Genomic DNA, 24,418 nt, shown 5'->3' with positions numbered 1-24,418 from the left:
GGAGGGGAGACGAGGCGAAGCGCCCAGCCCGGCCCCGCCGCCACCGGGCGCCCAGTCCCGCGGGCAGCTGCCCCCACCGCCCCGCACCACCCGCAGCTCCTCCCGGCGGCGGCAGCAGCGCTGCCGCCCCCCCTCCCCGCGTCCGCGGCGGCGGCCCTTACCGGACGGCGCGGGCTGGCGGGCGCCGGCGGAGCGCAGGCAGCAGCCGGGCCGCCGCGGGCCCTGCGCACTCCCGCCCCGCTGCCCATTGAACTCGCGGCCCGGCCCGGCCAGCGCCACCGCCCCCGGGGCCGCCGCCGCCGCCGCGCCCGGCACCGCCCCCTGCCGCCCGCCGCCCGCCGTTGGCCGGCCGCGCGCCGCGGGGCGGGGCTATGCTAACGACCCGGCCCAGGTGGGGAGGGCGGGGCGGGGCGGCGGCGCGGGGGCTCAGCGCGTGCCGGTGGGCGGGCGCGGCGCGGCGAAGCGGTGCGCGACACCCGGCGGCTGCGGAAGCCCGCGTTCAGCCCCCGGGAGGTCTAGCAAACAGGGTTTAACTTAAAGGGATTTGCCCCGCACGAAGCAAAGACGCTGTGGCACAGGGAAGGAGGACGCGTGTTTCTCGTACTCGCTCTCCCGCGCTTTCTTCTCCTGACTCTGGTAAGTCTCTGGTTGTGCATCTCCCACTGTTGTCCTGAACGACGTAGGAATGGCACGAGCTCCATTCGCCACTTGGGGAAAACACAAAGCAGTGACAACATCAACGTAAAACAACGTCGCACTCTACCGTCTGAACGGGAGGTGGACTGCAGCTACACAGACACCCTTAATTTTGTCATTCTTCAGCTTTTGAATTTTGTTGTATGCACACATATGTTCATGTTATTCTGGTTAAAAAGAAAAAAAAGTTGTGAAAGTAGAAATTCCTCCATGCAGCATCATACAGAAGCCCAAATAGTTGAGCAGCGATGTCAGGACCTTTGGACCTCTGTGCAGACCTCTGTCACACCAGCTCACCAGCGACTGATAGCAGCAGGAGCTTCTCATCTTCTAGAGGCAGGGGCTACAAAGCCACACTTTATTCTTTGCTCATAACAGGCCATTTAAAGCCAGGAGTCCCAGATGTGATGCCACGCTGTGGAATAGGACGTACGTTAGGGGATGTATGAAAACCCTGAGCGTGTGCTTCTTGGCACAGTCCCTGCCCCCGGCAGTTTCAGACTTCACCCCTGTGGTTCCCCTTCTTGCCCCTGTTTCCTTCCCTGGCCACTCCTGCACGCTGCCTGTCCAGGATTTGTCAGAGCACCAACCTGCTTCTTGCACCACCCTTCCTCTCCCTTTATGCCATGATTCCTTCCATTACTTTATCCGAGAGTCCCAAACTTTTCTCTCAACTCCATGTCCGATCTTCCCTTTTTTTGGCTCCCTAGGCACACCCATCGGCTGTTTCAGTCCCATCTCACCCTTCTTCCCAGTCCCACCATGGCAATGTGAAGTCTTCCTCAGAAACAACTTGACTTGATCTTCTCCCTGCACTTAATAGGCCAAGAAGAGGGGGTTTTATTGGAATTCATGATGCTAAACAACTAAACAATTGAACTAAAGCAAGTTGTCATACTATTTAATCTCTAGTTAATTAGCTCAAGGGTAGCAAAGTGCAAATGTAGCTCCATCGTTAACAATGTTACAGTGTTATTTTTAAGCTCTGTTCAATAACTTCCTTTAAAAAAAAATCTTAAATAAAATGTGACATTTATAAATCCAGCAATTGACTACAAATTCTTCAAGTCTGCTGATACTAAGTTCGGAGGAAGGCAAATAAAGAAAACAATGCCCTGCACTTCAGACAGATTTTGATCATTCAGGTAATTCATCGAGCAGATGTCAAAATCAGGCCAGGGTAAACAATTGTAAACTAATTTAATGTGAAAGCAGGGAACTACAGTAGGGAGTGCAAGTTAAATAGTACTATCAACTCGCAAACAACGAGGAAAAGTATTAGAAGTTTATTGCAGGAAAAGTCATTGAAAGGATTAGATCAGTGTACAATAGCAATAAAAAAAAGAAACAAGAAATTCTATCCAGACTTACCGATGGATAGCACACAAGGCAGCTGATACTACCTAGTCTGCCAAACCTTTGTTAGAAAAAAAAGTATATAGTTATGGCAGAATCTCTCCCCATTAAAGGCATGCTTTTCAAAAACAAAAGTGACTTTATTTTGGCATAATTACACCATTACCTGGGACATTTTAGGAAATGCAAGGAAGAATGAGCTCAGCTGACGCGAGTACCTGTCGAGCTCCAGTCCTTTCACTGTTCCTGAGGTGAGTGTGTGTTTTGTTACGCTTTGGCCACTTTATGCATTAGCGTCCTCTCCTTCATCTCAGTTCCCCCCTAGGCTTACCTGTGTCTATATTGAAAAAAAGGACTTGAACCTACATCTGCCACATTTTGTGGATGTAAAGTGAAATATTGGGATTTCTTTCCTCACCAGAATAAAACAACAAACAATTGACTTTTTTGTTTTGGGGTGTTCAGAGCTTTCCCTCATTCTCAGTTTGGCTGCCAAATTGAATGCAAAATACCCTGTGTTCCCCCTGAACCAAGACTAGCCCAAAAGAGCTGGAGCCACAGCCCAGACTGTGCAGTGTTGATTGCCTCTTGAATTGCCTTAGAAAATATTACGTGAAAGAGATGTGGAAGTAACAGATCTGCCCTCAAGAAAATATAGCTTGCCTGAAGGGTCACCTCCACCTCGGAACTTGCAATTTTTGCTGCAGTAGATAAACGGGAAGGAGCATTAAGGTCTGACAGCTGCTGTATATTGGTCGTCTTTTGCTACTCGATGGGGCTCTGGCCTGTAAGTCTAATGCAGGCTTACAAAAAGCAGCAGAAGTTGAGCAGGTAAAAGCATCTTTTTTTCTGCACTTCCTCCACCTCCCATAGTCTGCTGGGATGAACAAGAGCAGCCAACGAGCCCTTACTGGGCAAATAGCCATGAGCAGGGCAATGAAGGTAACACAGGGTCTCAGCAATGTGTTCTCCGAGAAGAGACATTGCAATCAAATTTGTTTTCATTAAAAATGCAGAAATTTCTGTGAGCAGCCACTGAAACTACTAACTTATTAAAAAACACTTGTATAATTTTTTTAAAAAAAGATTTTTTTCCTAATGGAGTGAGTGTAAACAGTGAAATAAGAGCTATAGCACATCTTTTTTTTTTTTTTTTAAATGAAAAAGCAACCTAGAGAGCAAGCTCCAAGTGCCTGCTGCTTGCTTTGCAACGTTGAATAGTACTTTACTCACACAAAAAGTCTCTTAGAAATCCAAGGAAAAATCCGCCTGAGGAAAGCTACTCTGTGCTGCAGTCTCCAACCACCGTGAAGAGAAGGAATGTTTCTAGTTGGCACCATTAACGCAACAAATGCACTTTCCCAGTTCTAGTTAAGAAATGCGTTTCAAAATACTGTCTCCGTCCTTCCATTTATCCACAGAAGTACTAAATACTCTGGACTAGCTGGAAGACATCAATTAATGAATATATACCTCACTGTGAGAAACAGGAGTTCAGTAGTACAGAGCTGGATATTTATTACCTTTGTAAACTGGCCCTATCAACAAGGGAGCAACAGCTGAGAAGGGACCTTGATTCTAGCCACACACTGAGCATCACTGTAAATAAAGCGACATGAATTGCTTCCGGGGTAACGCTCTGGGAGGGTCCACGTGCTCCCTACACACTGCTGAGCAGAATCCTGCTCCGAAGAAGCAGTGCCATAAACTATTTCTTTCCAAAAATCATTTCTTATATGCAGGCTCCTGTAAAAGGCAGATAGTATCAGAAGACAGTTCAGAACTCAGCTACTGTTCTGGTAAACAGTGTGACATTTTTGGAAAAACAAAATCTTGCCCATAGCCACATTCTAAGATTTAACAAACATTCACTGAAGAGCAGCCAGAACTCAAATCTGGAAGTAATTTGTACAAAATCTTCCTACTCAGCAATGAGAAGACTTGGAAAATTATTTCCCTACCTACTGCTTCTACTGCTGGTTTATAAAAGCAGCTTTTTCCTCTCTCATTAGATCTTCATGATCACTGCAATATCCACAGCCTACAGGAGCACCCATCAAGATACCCAGACACACGTGCCTTTCCTAGAGCGGAGTGTATTTCACCCAGTGCACTCAATGCCCCTGGGGGAAGAGTGCGGGCAAAACTGCAGCAGTCACCGTGCCCTGGAGCGAACTTGCAGAGCCAAGTGAGAGCGAGCAGAGGCAGCCCGACACCTGCAGACCCTGTGCCCAGGAGGATCGTTCTGCCTCTGACTTTTCAGTCCTGATCTTCAAGGCAGGCTACAAAACACTTCAAAAAGAGGAGCAAGGGAAGTGAAAGTCACAGCTTTACCAGCTATTGAAAAACATAATTTTGATTTAATGGCTCATTACAGTTCACCCCCAAGATGATCCCTCCATGCTTCTCAGGCGATGAACTAGGCCTCTCCCTTTCCACGGGAGATAATCACTTAATCACCTCTCCCTCTGCTAACGTGCCCCTTCACCACTACTCTCTTTTCTACTTCATACTTATCAACTATTTTTTCTCCCAGATCATCTAGCTGATAAATATATCCAGTTTAAGTCAGGGCAGCTATACTTAACTTCATATAGCTTTGACCTTTTGGAGCTTTTCTCTTAAACCTGAAAAAGGGGCTTTCATGCCCTAAGCCTTGCCAGGCTTTTATTTTCAGTTATATCAGCTGATCTAATTCTAATCCCCCCCGCCCCGTTCCCTCTTTTTATATAACACCCTGCCTTACTCATGACAAACTGCACGCAGGCAAAAGCTATTCCTCAAAAATGGTGCAAGGCTGGAGGTGCAATGTGAGAAACACAGCTGGGTTTGGAAGGATGCAGTTTGCTCATCACCTAGGGGAAAATGGTTGATCACTGGCAAGGGCAGCACCAGGTTTCCAAACATGTAATAAGCAATTTCTTAAAAAGCTTTCACCTTAACTAGTAATTGATAAGAAGAAGAGCGAGTGGCAAGGAATGAAGGGGAGGTTTAAGTGAAGGTAGTGATGGTTTTCCATCATGGTTTCCATGGTTTTCCTGATGGTTTTCCGCTTGGTGAATGCTGCTGGCAGTGCTGATTGCTGCTCCATAGCCTGCTGTCTCTGGAGCTGGGAGCCTCTGGAGCGGGAGCCACCCTGGCCCAGGGCACCCCACCTGCCCTACCGGCACCCGCTGCATGGAAAGCAGAGAAAGCCTCTCAGTTAAGGGCTAGGGGAGAAATGGGCCCTTTTGATAGGGAACAGGAGGTTTGACTGGGAGTTGCTGGTACGTGGTATCTTGTCAAAGGCTGTGGATTTGCTGCGCTTTGGGGAGTGAGGCTATCACTCTGCAGGCTGAGAGAGAGGCAGCAGGAAAGGCTGCAGGTGTTGGGACTTGCCTTGCAGGAGGAGGGGGTTGCAGTATAGCTTCTGGCAGCTTGTGTTTTGAATGGGTTTGAATTTGATCACAGCACAGAGACACTGATATCAAGTTTTGGAGGCTCCCCCGAATGCCCAACCTAGCAGGGTATTTTGGTGGTTCCCAGTTTCGCTGGGTTTCTCTCTTGCTGCTGCTGCTGGAGCCTCCCAAAATCCCTCTGAAAGTGCTGACCCTCATTGCTCTCAATAATAAAGGAAAAATGCCTTTAGGTACTCTTGATAGTTTTTAGTAGTTCAAGTGTTCTGGTAAACTGGACGGGTGAAAAAAATGCATGTGTGGCTAGAAACTTGTCCTTACTTCCATGTGTAGTTATTAAAAAACAATAAATGATTTCAAGTGTAGCAGGAAAAAAACCCAAATCCTCCAAACATAGTTTCCTGACTGCTGCTAGAGAAAATGAGGCCTAAGGAAAATGGTCTGTGCATTAAAATAAATTTGAAGTGGTAAATTAAAAATATTTTTTTGACAGATGGAAAGGTGCATTTCATGTCTGGAGAGCAGGTGGGGTACCTAACCCCGGGTAGCATGTCTTACTGAAGTTTAAGTGGTTACTACTTCCAGATCTGTATTTTTGTCCATTCCTTCCTTCCTTCCTTTCCCCCTCCTCTGATGTTGTGGCATGATTGTCCTAATCCAGTCCTGATCCATCTTAAAAAAAACCCCTACAGTTAAACATACTGTAGTTAACTGGAGTCATTTTGCCAAGAGAGCAAATATGGCTTGCCAGGATGCTGGCAAATCTAAAGGTAATAACCTGTGATGGTGTAGGGAGCTGCAAACTCTTAACCTGCTTCAGATGAAGCTAGAATAATTTTCCTCATTGTGGCCTTAAAAACCCTGAAGTTACCTACGCTAGTCTCCTAGACTGTATTTGGCATCCACATGCAGTTTTGTTGCCAGGGATCATATTTTTATGTTGGAGCCTAGACAGGTATAAGAGAAACTCGGCTATGGATAAGCATGGTTGATACATCACTTGTGCAGTTTGTGCAGCAAAGAGCTGTTCTATATTCAGGATTCATGCCAATATAACTGTTTCAGATACAGGAGTATGGTTTTTGGTTTCCTTTTTTCCCCATTTCAGAAAAAAGGAAGGAGGTAAACCAAAACTATTCCTAGCTGCCTACAATTGTATAGGCAAAAAGCCTTGTACTGCTATATTTAGAGCCTTCATAACAAAATATGTTCTTCTTAGTATAGGTATTCTCGTAAGAGCATAAATGAATCTCATTTAATGAGTGGAGTTCAAGAGTAAAGACAGAAGATAGATATCTGCTAATAAGGAAAATGGAGAAAATTGAGGGTAACCTCGAAGTGCAGTGACTATATGCGCAACTGTATCTGAACTGCAGCTGGGGGACAGCTCAGATAAAAGCAGAAGGGAACACGATGAACCATGTTCCGCTGTGCACGACTAACGGTCAACACTTGGTACTTTGCAACAGTAGTGGAAAATACAGGTTATTCTCATCATTACTGAGCAAGATATATTTTAACCTTACTTTAGCCCACAGACGATGAATCTGTACATTGAAGTTGGAGATCTGATACTTCTAACTACGGAGACAGCATCTGATATTACTGAGGCTAGAAAATATAATCCAGCTATAAAGTTCAGCTAATCTAAAGTTTTACTGAATTCCATGTGCTGGGTACGTTACCTGAGGAAGATGTGTGCATGCAAGCGCGCACGGGCACGTGTGTGCGTTTTCATAAGGAGCTCATTCAGTGGTTTTCATCCTGATCTTTGTAACCTGAATAACTCAAATAGATTTCTTCTTAATGGTTTCTTATCAAATCAATTAATACAATCTCCTTTGTCATAGAATAATCTCAATCATCTGCATTAATCTAAATCTCTAAAATGACATCACTTTCTTGAACATTGGTGAGTATACATGATAGAGGGTACCATATTGTTTAATAAGTTGCTAAAGTGGTTATAAAGTGTTCGCCGGTTTTGAAAGCACAAGGACATTGTGTATGTCTCTCTTGCTGTTACTGAATTCAGATCAACATCCCAAGACATCAGTGACTTAGATTTCTGTCATGAAGATTCCTGTAGCATATAACTGTGGTCCAGATTAATAACAAAGGTGAGTTTCAGGAGAGAGCTCTACTCCTAGTCCAGCGTAACAGTTTACATAGATTGTCAGTGGTGTGTCTCATCTAGGAGATCTGCTCACTTCTGTCATTTATAATTAGGAATGCCTCTTAGTCATGAAGATGAGTTTTAGACCCAACTTCTGGGGGAGGACTCACTACTTTTAATATGTTTATTATCAGTATGCTATACTGGGGCCAAGGACTGAGCTTTTCAACCCATCTGTTTTTCCTTTCTTTCAAAGTATTGCATCTTCACTCATGGGATATAACTATGAATAGACTTGTCTGTGGGAACAGATCTAGTATACATGCAAGTCAAAAAGATGTAGGTATGAGCCCTTTCAAGGTGGCAAAGTTACTAAATGTCTCTTGCGTATCTTTGGTGAATATTCTAACCCTTGAGCTACTGTACAACAGGCACAGTAAAAATATTGAGCTTCGTTCAATTTTTAATGAGGCAGTTGTAGATGCCCAGTCCCAAAGGACAATTCCTGTATGAATCTAAGCTGTGAACTTCCTGCAGCCTAGGTGCAATGCCTAAATACCCAAAGGGGATTTCCTATTGGCCTTAATGGCTCTCTGCTCAGAGAACACGTTGCTCAGTCGTCCTATAATGAGGCTCCTAAATCTTCCTATTCACAATACAGGGAGTCTCGGTGCCTGATGCAGGGTCCCCTGCAGGCCAAGTGTTAGAGCCCATCAGTTTCTCACTGGACTTGATCCAAAGCTGCTAATCCAAGACCAACACTGGTTTGGCTGTTTTGTTTCCTGCTGTTGCTTTGAATAGTGATGATGAATCTGATTAGCTACAAGACAGCAGATGCTACTGTAATGTAAGATGCAAATAACAGATGTGAGAAAAGACTCTGGCCTTGGTTTAAATGATGCATTTATTATTTAACACTTTCTTGTGCAACGGAGGCCAGGTTTTCTGCTCTTTATTTATGAATGCTTTATCTGAGAAATTCTTCACTGAACAACAGGTACAAGATCTGCGCTATTATTATTTATTAAGTATATATCTGAGAAAATATTGCTATATTTAATAGAGCAGCATACATTTTAAAACAGGCTATTGATCACAGAAGGGTAAGAGACAAGATAATAAACCGGATCTATTTTTGTTGCCTCACCTAGAGAAATAAATCGAGCATGATGCTTATGGCTAAAAGTCGACAAAGAAAATTACTGAAGTTCTGCTACTTTTGGTTATGTATATAGCATTAAAATATACTGGGTACAGTCCGTCTTTAACAGTAGTGCTCTTTTATGGCCACACATGTACATGTACTGTGTAGGCAATAACTATTTTGTCTTCAGGGTGTGTATACCAGTACATTCAGAATACGAACATATAGAGTTAATGTATCAAAAGGCGAATAATAATTGGTATCCACATTTTCCATTTTATACACATATATCATTGTGGTCTGTAAGAACTTGTAGTTGCACAATTTATCACAGTGTAACAAGTATATAGTAGTGAAAGGCACCATCATTGCAGATCAAGTCTTTCATATAATTTAACTTGCCAGAATCCAAATATGGGACCTAAAAGACTCAAACTGAAGACATTCATGTAGGAAACTTACTATGCTACAGATTAATCTCAATAATCTAAGTCTTTTTACAACCCCTGGCACCTTATTTCTCAGGTAAGGAATTTTCAGCAATAAAAACAAGAACATAACATTTACGTAGAAGGAACTTTGGAACTGAAAGCTGTTAGCGCTTCAAAATAAGAACATAAGAATGACCAGGCTGGGTAAAACTGAAAATCCAGTGAGATCAGTAGCCTGCTTCCAATAGTGCCTGTGAATGGATGTTTAAGGAAGACAAGAAGCACTGGACAGGCATTATAATATCTTCACTGGCCTTCCAGCTATTTGCAGCTCAAAATTCCTGAGCCACATGTGATTTCTATGTATCTAGTAATTCTCAGTGGACTTCTCTCCCATGAACTTGTGCAGTCCCTTCTTAAAAACCCTGCAAACTTTTAGCAACTGCAACATCCTGTAGCAGGGAGTTCCACAGCTTTAAAAACTGTGAAGAATCACTCATTTTGGAAGTTTTGACATCTGAAGGTCACAGCTATCGTACTGAGTTTCAAACTGGGTTTCTGCGACTGGTTCCTGCCACAAAACCTGTTTTGTGAAGACAGACTCTATCAGAACAAGTTGCAGGAATGGGGCCTCCATCAGCGCCTTTGTGCGACGAGTGAAACAAGACAGAAAGGAGAACAAAATAACAGCAGCATAAGATCTTGAACAGCAAAATATTTATTTGAGGACATTTTATAAATGCCTTATAGTACATTTTTGTATGTTCTGTGTGGTTTAGCATGGTGCCAGAGTACACAAGGCTTCACTTAAAATTGCATTGGCAACTTTTTTTTTCCATTTTGTGAAGTTCTGTTTTCAATTTTCAGTGTGTAGCAGTGTTACCAAGTATTGGCAAATATGCTACCACTCTGGCTTTAGGTCCTTTCTTTTTTTAATTCCAGTGGCAAGCATTGATTCCCTGTAGCCTCTGATGGAGACACAACCTTACAAGCAGGTAGAATATTACATTAGGATTTTCTTGCTTTGCAGCCATTTAAAAAAAAAATTTAGATCTGAAAAAGAGTTTTGTTGAATATATCAGATACAGTAGGAAAAGGTTAAGCTGTTCAGATCACCTGTTTCATATGCAACATAAAGCCCTTTTTTCTTCAAGAGGAAAATAAACAGTTCCCTTGTCCCTAGGGTGGTAGCAAGCCCTAACAAGGAAAAGCAGGGCACATTCTTTCCTTCCTTTATAACTAGTCATTGAATTGCTCCCAACACATTCCAGATCTGGTAGGATAGCTTAATTGTCTTCACCTGGAGGCCACTGCCTGAATTCCTGTCAGTTAATACAACACCTACAGTGAGGCACCTTTTTCCACAACTTTTTTTCTGATGGAATTGGATTATGTATCTAGTCCCAAGGTCATGTGCAGTTTCACAGGCTCATCTTGCATATGAATATTTGTGATCTTCCTGGGTGTAACTGTGCCTATAAGAGTTTGAGTCTAGAAGTGTGACTGAACATAATTCCTCACTAAAGACTTAAAACAGAAAGTATGAAGGAAGATGAATTGTTTATTGTAATAGGTTGTGGTCAAGAGTGAAATTTTTAATTGCTTCCTTTACAATGAAAGATCTGTACAGAGAAGGGAAAGCTGTTGGTTTGCTTTCACTAGTGGTGAAATAGGAAAGATTCCACAACAACGTATGATCAGGAGTGCAATGTTATTCTAGAGAGCAACTGAAATTTTGCAAAGCCGTTCAAACATAGTAACTTGTTTCACAGAATATATCAAGCAACACTTTGGATCGTAATTCCGCATTTCTGTAGCTATAGATACCATTCACACAGAATGTCAAGAGGAGTACCAATGTCCAAATCCTAATGATCAGTAATATACCAGCAAATTTATACTTTCCAAACAAGCAACTGAACAATTAAACTAGGAAAAGAACATATTTGAGTATACAGACTCAAACAAAGTAATTGTCATTGTTACGTACTTGCTATTCCTACCCTCATTTATGAGGGATTCTGTAATAAGTTCTCAAACCTCACCCAGATTGTCTGATTCTGTTCCAAATCGTTTTCCAAATGGCAAAATGTTACCATTGTTACTGATAAAAGACTTTGGAATAGCACTGAAAATAGCTGCTTTCTAGAAAACTTACTGGCAACTTTGTTGAGGCATCAGGGAGTTCCCCTAGACAACCTGTTACTGCAATATTGTATAGATAGCCAGAATAAGTTTCAAGGTAGTCCAGCAAAGACCCTTTATTCATACATCCACTGCACAAATGAAAATATGATGAGGATGGCTAAAGGGCTCTAAGGCTTGGAAATCATGGTAAACATAATTCTAAACAAAGTAAAAATGTGAAGGACTGCAACCGGGATGATAAGCCACAGACTGAGGATACTACCTAACTAATGTTTTTTTTACTCATATTTACTTATTGATAAACCTCACTGAGTAGAGTAATGGTTTAATTTAAGACTTCTGTCAGCAAAATGAGGGAATTATATAATTGGGAGGCAAGTACAGAAGGGAATGGCAAAAATATTTCTGAATAAGGAAAGGCATCTGTTTCGCCATTGCTATCCTGATATACCCATAATTGTTAATCTAATCTAAACAAATTAGATGGAAAGATTACATAAGTCAGAGCTTTGAATTCCCATGGATAAAGAAACAGATAATGTTTTGTGAAAACTGCCTGTAGTTGCCATATGTTGTATAGTCTGGTGTATATTTTTGTATCAACTAGCCTATATTTGGTGTTCAGTGATACTGGAAGTCCTGTAGGGTCTTGTGATTAACTTCAGAACAAATCAGAGGCAACAGAGGGACCTGAACATGTGTAGGCCTTCTTCTAGAGTGAAATAAATGTGATCTTTCCTCTTAACATCAAGAATTTAAGTTTTGTGGCCCATCACAAAAAGTACCTGACAATGTCAGTCACTTAGATTTATTTTACGTATCATTCTTTGAATACTCACATCAACTATTCAGTTGGTATAGTTATATAGGCACTCTTAGGAATGATTTTTATATATGTGAAGAGCCACAACATACCACAGAAATGGAATGGAATCTGTTTCTCAGGTCTTCTTAAAAGTATGCCTCTTCATTGCTCCCCTGACAAGTGAAACATTACCCAAAGTAGACCTACAGAAACTTAAGTTCGTTTAACTACTACAATAGCAGAAGGAATATGCTCATTACATACACTTTTGGCAACTTAAAAGGAAAAATGAAGAGATCTGCCATAGACTGTAATAATTGCACTAGTTACATTATTCATATTATTTCTGCACAATGTGTTCCTCAGAAATTCTATAAAAACTTAGAAAGGCAAAGAAGGCTACTGTGTTTCACAAGGGATAAGCACCTGGCTTAGATGTTAATTTCCATTGTTGCTAGTCCACAGACAGAGCCACCGCTAATATGGACTTGAGTTTTGGGAATGAAATGAGATTAATCCAGATCAAGAAAATAACTAAACTAACTTTAGGATTTAAACTATCTGTTAAGGGTACAACAAATGCAAATATTACCCTCCACAGTCTATAATGTTTGTATCTATGCTATTATAATACTTGTGTTGACAATTTCCTTTTGCTTTTGCTTTTTTTATAAAGTTAGTATAAGTGTCCCCGAATTATTTACCAACTAACCCTATGGCACCATCCTGTGGCATATTTGGTAACTGCAGGGCTCCTAACTGCTCCTTCAACTGCTGTACCTGGCTGTGACTTTTCCATAGTGAGAGGCCACATCCTCTAGCAGTTCTGGAGCAGAGAGGCTAGTTTTGAATCTAATTTCCATGTCTCTCTTTATGGCTACCTATAACGTTTGGCTAGTCTAGCAAAGATTTAGCTTATCCTTGGGAAACTGGCTTGGAGGGAGCTTTCCTTTCTATCCTAGAATTGATTTAGAAATATGTCTCAACCCATAGCTAGTATGATTAATAGAGATAAGAACATAAAAAATGGGAGATAGGTGTTTGAAGAAGAAAAATTCAAATTGGATGGGCTGAAAATCTTCATCCCCAAATCCTGAAATGAACTAGAATATGAAGCCAGTTCCTCAGGATACATTTCAAAGTCAGGGTAGTATGTGATTGGAGAAAAGGGAATAATATAGTGTCGCGACTGTTAAAAAGGAGGGAAGAGGACACAAGTGATTCATATCTGACAGGTTCCCAAACCCGATCTGAGTTGTCTGCAATAATTTAAGACACGTAATGAAGAGGAGAATAATTAGATGTAAAAGTAGAGAAGACTGCATTGGATTTATCCAATAAGTTTTTTTGCAAAATAATTGTTTTTCTAGACAAAGGTAATGTGGTATACCCTATTCAAGTGAATTTTAATAAAACATATTATATGGTGCCACTTAAATTTATTAATGAAGCTGGCAAAGTTGAGATTGTTATAAGGATTATAATACAGGCAAGGAATTGGCTAAAAGTGATATGGTAATGATTTTGAATGGTGAATCCAGTCTAGAAGAAAGCTATTCGATTTTAATATAGTCATTAGTGACCATGTCATAAACGCTACCAGTGTTCTGCTGACACTAAACTGGAAGGCATCACCGATTTGGAGGAAAACTGGGATATCATACAGAAAAAGAGGAACCTCATGAAATTCAACAAAGGCAAGTGCAGGGTCCTGCACCTGGGGAAGAATAACCCCATGCACCAGTACAGGCTGGGGGCTGACCTGCTGGAGAGCAGCTCTGTGAAGAAGGACCTGGGAGTCCTGGTGGACAAGTTGGCCACGAGTCAGCAATGTGCCCTTGTGGCCAGGAAGGCCAATGGTATCTTCGGCTGTGTTAGGAAGAGCATTGCCAGCAGGTCAAGGGAGGTAATCCTTCCCCTCTACTCAGCCCTGCTGAGGCCTCACCTGGAGTACTGTGTCCAATTCTGGGCTCCCCACTACAAGAGAGACATGGAGCTCCTGGAGCGAGTCCAGTGAAGGGCTACTAAGATGATTAAGAGACTGGAGCATCTCTCATACGAGTAAAGGCTGAGAGAGCTGGGCCTGCTGAGCCTGGAGAAGAGAAGACTGAGAGGGGATCTGATCAATGTGTGTAAGTATCTGACGAGAGAGTGTCAAGAGGATGGGGCCAGACTCTTCTCCGTAGTGCCCAGCAATAGGACGAGAGGCAACGGGCACAAACACACACAGGAAGTTCCATCTGAACCTGAGAAGAAACTTCTTTACTGTGAGGGTGACAGAGCGCTGGAACGCGTTGCCCAGAGAGGTTGTGGAGTCTCCTTTGCTGGAGATATGCGAAAGCCATCTGGACGCAATCCTGGGTAATGTGCTCCAGGTGACCCTGCTTGAGCAGGGGGGTTGAACTAGATGATCTCCAGAGGTTCCTTCCAACCTCAACCGTTCTGTGATCCTGTGAAAAGCTGGCTGATCTCAAGAAATAGAGGCATGAAACAGAACGAAACTCTACAATACAAACTATAACATCATACATCTGAGAAATAATAACAAAGAATGTACTATAAGGAGAACATGATACTTGGAAATAGCAAAACAGTCTTGAGTGTTCTAGCTGATACAGGATGATGACAACTTGTTAAGTGTGATACAGTTGTAAAAACCCTACCTCTTCTCTTTTCCTCCTTCCTCAGATTTTTATTGCTTGTTTTAACCTTTCTTCTTCTTCTGGGATTTCAGTTACTACTCTGTTTCTCTTCTTTATCCAAGGAAGGATTCACAGTGCTCTGCTTTCCCCAAGATTCTACTTTATTCAGGCATGCAATCTTTTCCTCACAGATCCTCTCTTTCCAGCAGCAGACAGAGCTCAGGCTACTGTCGTGCTCTGCTGCTACATGAGCTTTATTTCCTTTACCAACAAGAGTTTCATATTTTCCTTCTTGAGATGATCTTGGCAAAAAGAGAGATGTTTCTGAAGTGGAGGTCCATCAATAACCGCAACAATTGCGTTAAGCTGTGAGTTGCCACAGAAAGCGAAGTGGGCCCATTGAACATCCACTTGAGAATTAGCGTGATTTCAATAGTGTCTGAAAGTAACCCCTGCAAATTGTGCTTGCGAGGACTCATCAGCACTTGCATGTCTTGATCTTCTGCCAGCTTTTAGCAATTTTGTTCATTCTCTTCCTCCTGTAGGACTGTAAGACTTTTTGGACTGAAAGGTATTTCAATACAACCAAGACAACATAACAGCTCTGCTTTTCATCTACTCACATGGGTCAAGCCCTATTATTTCCAATTTCAGATTATGAAAAGAAATCTACAGTATGCTTAAAGACTAGGACAGAGATGTTCCTGCAGGACAAATGTATGGCACAAACAAGTTTAAGAAGAAAATAAGGTGGATTAAAACTGTTTATCTTTGCTTAAGTGTAATAGCCAACTATTAAAGGTTTGGTCTATACCTAGTATTTGCTTGCTTCTGTTGTCTGTTTATACTATTCCCAACAAGTCAGTGTGAGATAACTAGGGTGTGAATGTTCAGTGCATTAACAAATCTGTGATGATAACGTGAAAACATGTTTTTACCTGTGGTAAAAACTTACACTCATTGTACTTCAGATAAGAGTGCAATTGGCAGTTGCCATTTGACTTGGAATGATGTAATTTGGATCCTTATTTACTTAATAATTAAACTGTCTATCTTCTATTTATATGTTTTGCATTAAACTGGACTGTGTGGGTTTGGTCTTGCTGAGCCGGAGCAAAGAAACCTGCCCTGCCCCATAAACTCTGCCCTAGTTGGCAGGCAGGAGAGGATGCGACTCCAGCTGTGGCTTAGGGTGTAGCTGTATGTAGGAAGGGATTGAGAATTTTCTCATGTTAGTTAGAGACCTACAACTTCATGCCTTAAGGCTGAAGAGTAGTTAAGATGTTTTTCCTTTTGCTGGAAAGGGAAAAACTTCACTATTTTTTTTTCCCCTAGGAAAGAGAGATTAATTTCTTTCCTGCACCAATAAAGGAAAATGTGTGCATATTATCTGTGTGTGAATCTGTGTATATATATACACACACACATACATACACACATTACATGCACGCACATGTATTTACGTACCTACGGAAAACTTTCACCTTTTTCCCTAAGAACGCTGGCCTACCTAATGTGTGGGCAACAGTCTTGACGGGCTATACACTCTGGACAGTACTGTACATTATATTCCCTGATGTCTTGAGTTTCAAATTTTAATTTCCTGTGGGCATGAGCTATACTAGAAAGCCTTGTAAGCAATATCTTTGCATGCTGAATAAGTTAAAACACATTTAACTCCAAGTACTGGCTTGGCCACTAGTAATCTAAATAACTTCTCCTAGTGATCTGGCTTTAAGTATACTGTTTTTCAGTAGTAATACAGAACTCTTACTAGTAGCAATAGGTAGCATTAGTAAATTAGTAGCAAATATTATTAGTAGCAATATATAACATTAATAAGTAGCAGTAAGAGCAGTAACATGTAGTAATAATGTCCTTTCACAAAAGGATAGAAACCAGCACTTTCCTCTTTGTATGTATCTTGATGGAAAGGAGCTTTCTTTAAAATTTTACTATTTTTTGTCTTGTTTTTCAGAGTTCTACCTTCAGCCTTCTCCCTCCCTGTTGTTCTTGATCCTATACTTGTTTAACAAAAGCCTATTCATGTTTCACATTTCTGAATTTTACTGACTAAATTATACATTTTGCTAGCATTCTACAACATATGAAGAACATGCCCCTTCCTGCCTGTTCCATAAAACTAAGAGATTTACTATGATTTATAACATTATTTTCCCTGGCCTTTTTCATTCCTCTCTTTCCATCCCATCTTTGAAAATGATCTGGATGATCCTGAAGGTACCCTCCAGGCCTATTTTCTATGATTCTATGATCTTTGATCAACACTAAGTACCAGGGTCTCTCTTGGTTTCCTCAATCAAATTTAAAGATCCACCACTTCACCTTCTGTACAGTTCCACTGTGTTCTCTATATTTTCTTACTACTCGTCAAATCAACAGTGATTCAAGATTCACACCTTTCTTCATTTTTCTTTTCCTGTTACCAGTCCATTTCCTTTCAATTGTGTGAATAATTTCAAATGTTTTGAGAAAGGTAACTAGATCCTATCTATACAAAGATTACTGATCTAAACCAACATCTCATTAGACAACTACCAAAAGCCTGTATATGCTGAAGAGCACTAATAAAATATTTGCAGAAAAGCAACTGGATTCTGCATGTGTCTTCTGGAGTAGTCCCAAATAATCCTTCCAAAGTGGTCTAAAACTGCACAAGAAATTTGAATTCAGGCTATTCCAGGATGCAGTCTTTAATTACATGGTTGCATAAGGTTTTTACCACAGAATTGCTGCCTCCTTTACTTTAGTTATTTAGTATTCATTTGTAATCAATATCCAGCTCTAGACTTTATTTAATGAACATCATCCAAATACTACTCAGAATTTAAAAATATATTATTAAATGCTAAGTTTTAAAATATTATGTTTTAAACAATCTGTACTTAACTGCAACTAGTTAATAGCACGGATAAGAGAGATTCTGCAAGTATCTCTTATCTCATGATAAATATTCTGAAAATAGGAAAAACACAATTATAGACCAACTTTGAATGTGTTAAATAACTTATCTTCATGCAGCATCCTACAGCGATTCTGTGGCAGAGGCAAAATGGTAATTCAGATCACAAAATCAGCATTAAGCTGCCTTAGCCATAGAACTACCCTTTTTCCTCCTATCATCACCTGCTTCACATGTTGTCTTCTCTTAAAAATGTTTGTAACATACAACAGAGGGGTCCTGTAGACAACAGCCTCCTTTCCCATACAGTCCTAATTTATTGACCAGTACAGGTTCATGCAAGAAGTGCACTTACACTCCCTGTCAAATGTTCCTCCTGCCACACTGCCTCTATCTCCTTCACCATAAATTGCTAGTTCAGATACCACAGATTTCTGGTCCAGCTAGTTCCATCTCACACCTTCTCATTAGATTTAAGTGCCCTCTTTCAACCTCTCCAGTCAATTAGCTCCAAACCTCCATTCTATTTTCCTCATTAACTCTGAGTCTCATCCTCCCCTTTTGCAATGGGCATCCAATCTACTTTTCTTGCCCAATCATTTCATTCCCTCCCAATACCAGAATCATTGTTCAGCCCCTTTAATCTCCTTGCTCAACCAGTCTCTACATACTTCTTCCACTGGCTTCCTGACCTGAGCTGTCTCGGCCTTCTTTCCTATGTACTGTCTTGCTAAACCACTCTAGTTTCTATAGTCCTCTTCACTAAGTTCTTTCTAGCCATTTATTTCTCTTCAAGTCTCAATTTTGCCTAATGCATTCCTTTTCTCACTTACCCACCTTTCTCCACACCCCCCCCCCCCAATTCAGGTCAATGGGATGATTGTTAAAGCAGAAATCTCTTACCTTTGCTCAGTCCCCTTGCCTAGCTTTATTTTGGTGTGAAGCAACCATCACAGGCAAAGCCTTTGAGCTTGCATAGTACTCAGTGGCTAGATGACTGCTCAGTCGTAGGGAGGAGGCTTGCAGAGATTCGGATAATATATGGTCTGCAAGGAAATAGATTGTACATGGTTGCTTTAAAAGGTGATGTAGTTTGGTTAGCAGCAGGGGCTATGAGAGACCTGAACATAAGCAGTGATGGAATCTCCAGCCCAAAGCCAAGAATCATTACAGAACGCGTACTAACTTATTTATCGAAAGTGAGTAATTTGGCAGTGTGAAGAAACAAGTGTAAAGCTTATTCAATTGTGCTATATGGCTATTGTATATGACCAAGTTATCAGTGTGTAAGTGCAAACCATTAGGCCCCTGTAATGCTCAATGTTTATGACATAGCTAATTAGAACAGCTGCTGTAAAAAAAAAATTACCAACTTGTAAAACACAATGGTTGGAGATAAGACTTCAATTCTGGAAACCCACTTCAGTTACCATGCTGTTCTTCTGCCACCTATCTTGTTTCAGCTAGGTGAGTGGGTAGCAAAATGGTAACTGAGTCCGAGTATTAATAAATGCTAAGTATTGCATATGAACAAAAAATTCTAATTCTATTTTTAGTCTCCAAAAAAGATCTGAACTATATTTACTAAATGAATAACAATTAAGAAACACTGTTTGTACTTGTCAAAGATAGAAGTTCAATACGTAAAAAAAACACTAAATACTTAAAAGGTCCCCATAGTGAGAAGAAGCAGGAACTGGATAATTTTCAGGAACACGCCAATAGGGAGAAGAGTTATGCAGAGTCTAAAAAGCCTGCAGAGTCTCCAAGGATTTCTTCTGTGCACCTCTTATCTTCTTCTCCCCACATTATGCCCAAGTTTTACTTTCTGTTCAACATTACTACCTCCCCACATCTTATGTTCCTATCCTATCCCCATTATCTGAGGGCCAGGCAGGAAGTAGGTAAGAAAAGGACAAGAACAAGAAGGGAATGCAGGAAAGTACAAAGAAATGGAAGCATCTCTTCTCTCTCTGTCATTTTGCAGATCAAAGAAAATTTATGTCCATTTAGTTTTCACCCTGTAGGCCCCACTCTGTACATCAAACCCATGGTATAATCAGCACATATTTAATGGAAGGGGAGGCTTATGAGTACTGAGTGGCTGATACCATAGCCATACTGCTTCACCCATACTGGAGTTTCAAGTTGTATGAAGTGACTAAATGTATAACGATTCCACTTGGCTGGCATTAGCTGTATTGATGAGGTTGTCGTGGGAATAATCCATATAATTTTTAATATAAGCATACACACATATATGAACTGACACAATTAAATGCAGCTCAACTTCAGATGTAAAATTTTCTTCTGTTAAAAATCAAGCAAGAGACTAATACTTTGGCATAGCTTGCAAGCACTACAGCAAAACTGACAGAACTCTAACATTTAACGCTAATGACCGTATTAATAGAACAGTTTATTAAATTCTCTGCAAACCATCCTTAATTCTACAACTACAAACTGAAAGCGGCTGGGTATACCCAAGAGAAAACAAATCTGGCAAAAGCACCACATCAATCCCTGGAGATGCCCTTCTTGCTCCACTATTTCCTAAATTTTCAAATACCACGGTACTGTATTTAAACATCAAATTAACAATCTCACAGAATTTATATGAACTTCTTGTATGTAAATTATGCAAGTGCTAGTCTACAGAATGGAGACCAGCACAACACCTCATGTTTAAAAGTACACACTACTTTCAAATATAATTAACATATATGGTACAGTTTGCATCTTACAGCTTATATCGATGTACGTAAGTTAATCTCATTCTTCTGCCACCTTTCACAACATTTGTAATTTGCTCTCCCTGATATTAATATATGTTACATTGGACCTACAACAAACAGCATGATTTTCATTTAATCATTCGATGATATGCTGTTCTCAGAATATAGTTGGTTGTTGCATGCCAAGTGCCAATAGCAAATATTACAGGTTCTTCCTGTTTGGAGAGAAACCAAATCATAGCATCTTCTTATTTGTTAACCTAGACTTCACTAAAAAAAACAAAAACAAAACTGTATTCATATACCTATTAGTGGAACAAAATAGTTTCACTCAGTTTCTTATATTCCCGTCTTTGACCCACTGTTTAAAACTCAACTGGCTATAATCAAGGTCGACTGAGAATGTGACTTGAGAATCCGGACTGTTTAGAAATTTTAATACTTTTTATTAAGGAGTCGTTTCTTTTGACTATTTATTGCAAAACTGAAGCACACCACATTCCATTTTGCCTGCTCAGCTGTTTGTGGGGTTGCACTGCAGAACTTGTCAGAAAATTGATCCAGGTTAAAAAAGCAAAATCTTCTAAGTCTTTTCTGTTTTGCAAAATCAATTTTCTGAGTTATCTCACAACTGATCTCACAAACCACCACAGCTGAGAATGTGACACCCTGTGCAGCAAAAAAGCAGCCACCTGGGCTGGGAAGTGCTGACACAGAAACTGCTGCTTAACACTTCAGACATAGGAGCATGGCCTAATGCTTTTATGAAGTGTCCTAATTTCCACTACTAGCTTTAATGGTAAAGACGCTTTTTCTTTCCTTCCTACAGACTTTACTCTTCCAGAGTGCACTTTCTAATTTAAGAAAATAAATAGAAAGAAAGCTATTTATGTAGCTAATAAGATGTGTGAACGATACTACGCACCATATTAAAAACATCATTGTCAATTTGGCTTTGCTCTTCAGAGAAACTACACATGCCATTATGAATACAGATGACAGACTTGGTACTGTTGGCTTTTTTTCCAAGCTACCTTTCCACCTCAAGTTTTTAAATTTGAGATACATTTGAATTAATGTTGCTGTTACTTGGTACCTTAGAAAAATCACGTTCATGTACCAGGAATGTATGCTAAGAAGACAAAACGGCTAGATCTACGAGAAAAAAAAACCCCACATATCAATACTGAAATGTGGCAGAGCTCAAGTTACAGAACAAAGAGGGGGTTTTTGTAACAACAACATTTGATCAGTCTGGATGACTTTATCAAGGATATGCTTAGCCATGAGTGTTGTTGGAAACTGATGAAATAATGGATCAATAAAAACCTCATGTTTTGAAGTAAATACAGATTTATCAAATGTTGCTTTTGGTCAGAATAATTTTTTTAGCACGTTAAAGAGTGGAGACAGAAAGTCAGTCAAAGAAACATCAGAGGACTGGATGCATTAGACAAGTTTCTTCAAAGATGATAGATATATGTGAAATTATTTAAAGACAAGTTAGAAGGTGAATAAAATAAGTAATAAGGCATGGTTTTGGCTATCCTCAAAAAGTGGGATAAAGACACTGCAGAAGACAAACATAGCAGAATGCAAGTCATGCAGTCACGCAAACAACAAAGGTCAGCATGGCCCAAACAGATGGACACTGTATGCAAACAAAGTTGGTCTATATTAGTAGAGAGATACTTCTGTGGAAGGGCACAACCAACCTAAGCCTAAGGGAGGAAAAGGATTTGCTAACAAATGTGTAACAATACCATACTGTTCTTGATCTCAGCAAAGACATCCTGACACGAAAAGCAGCAGCAAAACTGTACTTTAAAGATTCAGCGAACCTGAAGATTTCTAGAAGCTTTCATTTTCATAATGATATGAATATAAGAAGTTTGATTTGATGAGGAAACAACCTTTATTCAGGTTCTCACATTTACTACTGTCAAAGTATCTAAGACTTTTAAAAAAAAAAAAAGATGGCAACTCCAAGTCTGAGCAAGAGAGAGCAAAATGTTGATATACAATGAAGTTTATAATCCTTCCTGTTTCTACTGTGTATTTTCCTGAGGATCAGAAAGCACTTTAAAGAGTTGATTAACTTTCTTCCAAAACACCAATGTACAGTAGATACATTAAAGCAGAGAGATTGCCGATTTGTTTAAGGTCACACAAGAAGTTAGTGCCAGAGACCTAGACTCAGTAGCCTTGACTCCAGTGCTTTCCAAAATATGAACAATATGGATGCTTTAAGACCAAATTATACACTTACCAAAAGTGCCTGAGGATGCTAGAAGAAGAAAAACTATATGTAATGATTCACAGTGAATAAATAGACATTAATTATCATCAGACTACAGCTTCAGCCCTGCTGCTCCTGCCCTACAGATGTGAAAAAAATAGGACTGGCCTGTGCACGCACTGTTATACTACAATAACAAAAGCACTAATTTTTAAAAGCCTATATGAGAACATCTGTTTCAGACTAACACATTGATTCTAACCGCATTCTGACCTGCATTTGACCAGAGTAATTATTTTGTCATTTTAATGCAAACCATTGCACTTGTACAGGCCCTAAATATATAACTGACCAGTTCCTGTAGAAAATACTGCCACTTTACATACAACACGGGGTGTCTTTTTGAGGGGTATGACCACATAGGCAAAGATCTAGTGTAAATAGCTATGCTGGCATGAGTGTTTTTGCTGTCATAGGTCAACTTGGCAAACTGTTATTAACTCTCCTAGAAGAAGCACCTGCACGAGTATAACTGGTTTTGTAGGAGACATCTGGCTGGTATCGCTGCACCTCACACAGCTCTGCCCTTGGCAGGGGTTGTTTTCCTGTACTTACATGGATGACAACTTGTTCCACGCTCTATTTGAAAGCCAACCTTGGCAGCTCCCCTCATGCCCCTAAAAGAAAAAGAAGGAAGAGGGTGGCAGAGCTGTCTTAGCGTTGTGTTGTGTTGCGCCCTGGCATTTATATCGCACCCGTAGCTCACATTCACCAAGCACATCGCTCACCTGCGCAGGTTCCCCCTCACCCCCCCGGAGCCCTACACCTACAGAACGGCAGGCGACGCCAAACCGAGGAGGCAGGAGCAACAACAAGGCAGGTCGCCGGGTCCGTCCACCCCCGGCGGCCGGCGGCGAGGCCCGGGCGGGGCGGCCGGGCTCCTCCGCCGGGCACAGGGGGCAGGGGCCGCCGCAGGCCGCGCCCAGGCAGGGGGCCGAGGGGCGCGGGGAACGCCCCTCCCCTTTCACCCGCTCCCCCGGCCGGGCGCGGGCGGACGGGCGCCACGACCCGTCCGCGCTGGCGCAGCAGAGGCGAAGGAGCGCTAATTACCGTTGGCCCCATTACGCAACGCGCCCGCGCACCCACGCGCGCGCGTGCCGCGGGTCCTGAGGCGAACTCGCCGTGGGCCGCCGGGGGGGGTGGGCCGCCAGGCCCCACCCCGCCCCCTGCTCCCAGCATTCCGCGCGCCTGCTCGCCAGGGCTCGGCTCGGCTCGGGGACTGCACTCGCGCCATGGCCGCCTACAGCAAGTACCTCACCGTGCGCCACTCCGCCATCGCCGGCGCCACCGCTACTGCCGCCGCCTGCGCGCTCCTCTGCCTGCTCAGCAAGCGGCGGGCGGCAGCCCAGCACGGGTGAGCGGCCGGGCCGGGGGCGGGGAGGGGGCGGCTGTGAGGGGCCGGGGGGCGGCGGGCCGGGCCGGGGGGCAGCGGGGCGGCTCGGGGCGCGGTGCTGGGGGTGGGCGTGGACGGAGCGCGCGGGGAAGGCACCGCGGGGGAGAGCCCGGTCGCCCTCCCCTGCTTCTAGGCCTGGCCGGGGGACACCGGCTTTTTTACTGCTGCCCGCAGTGGCGGCACTGCCACCCGCATCTGCCTCCAGGAGGGTGTCTTCACCCCCCCCCCCCCGCCCCCCCTCCCCCCACGTTTCTCCTTAGGTGCAGTAAATGCTGCTTTTGAGAATAGCTGAGCACCGCTATGTCAGTGTGAAGTTGTGTTTGTTTTCTCAGTTT

At 42.1% G+C, this 24,418-nt stretch overlaps 2 protein-coding genes across 7 annotated transcripts in view; one reads left to right on the top strand and one right to left on the bottom strand.

The window, feature by feature from the left end:
• The window catches only part of ARHGAP29 (Rho GTPase activating protein 29), an 83,992-nt gene extending 60,157 nt beyond the window's left edge, over window positions 1-23,835 (bottom strand). For 2 of the 6 annotated variants that reach the window (XM_068952433.1, XM_068952436.1), the window contains exon 1: window positions 162-289. The gene's annotated coding sequence lies outside the window, so the exon portion shown is untranslated. Of the gene's footprint in view, window positions 1-161; window positions 290-18,559; window positions 18,703-23,245; window positions 23,308-23,740 lie in introns of those variants that run through there. The other 4 variants (XM_068952434.1, XM_068952435.1, XM_068952437.1 and 1 more) reach the window with 4 other exon arrangements.
• A 1-nt stretch (window position 23,836) lies between these two features.
• The window catches only part of ABCD3 (ATP binding cassette subfamily D member 3), a 38,998-nt gene continuing 38,416 nt past the window's right edge, over window positions 23,837-24,418 (top strand). Inside the window, exon 1 of the mRNA XM_068952441.1 lies at window positions 23,837-24,044. Within this exon, the coding sequence (XP_068808542.1) occupies window positions 23,923-24,044 (122 nt within the window). The 5' untranslated portion in view covers window positions 23,837-23,922. The remainder of the gene's footprint in view (window positions 24,045-24,418) is intronic.

Source organism: Struthio camelus, chromosome 8, assembly GCF_040807025.1.
Source record: "Struthio camelus isolate bStrCam1 chromosome 8, bStrCam1.hap1, whole genome shotgun sequence".
Classification (NCBI taxonomy): domain Eukaryota; kingdom Metazoa; phylum Chordata; class Aves; order Struthioniformes; family Struthionidae; genus Struthio; species Struthio camelus.
Note: the sequence above shows the minus strand (reverse complement) of the source record. Positions and strands in the feature narration are given on the sequence as shown.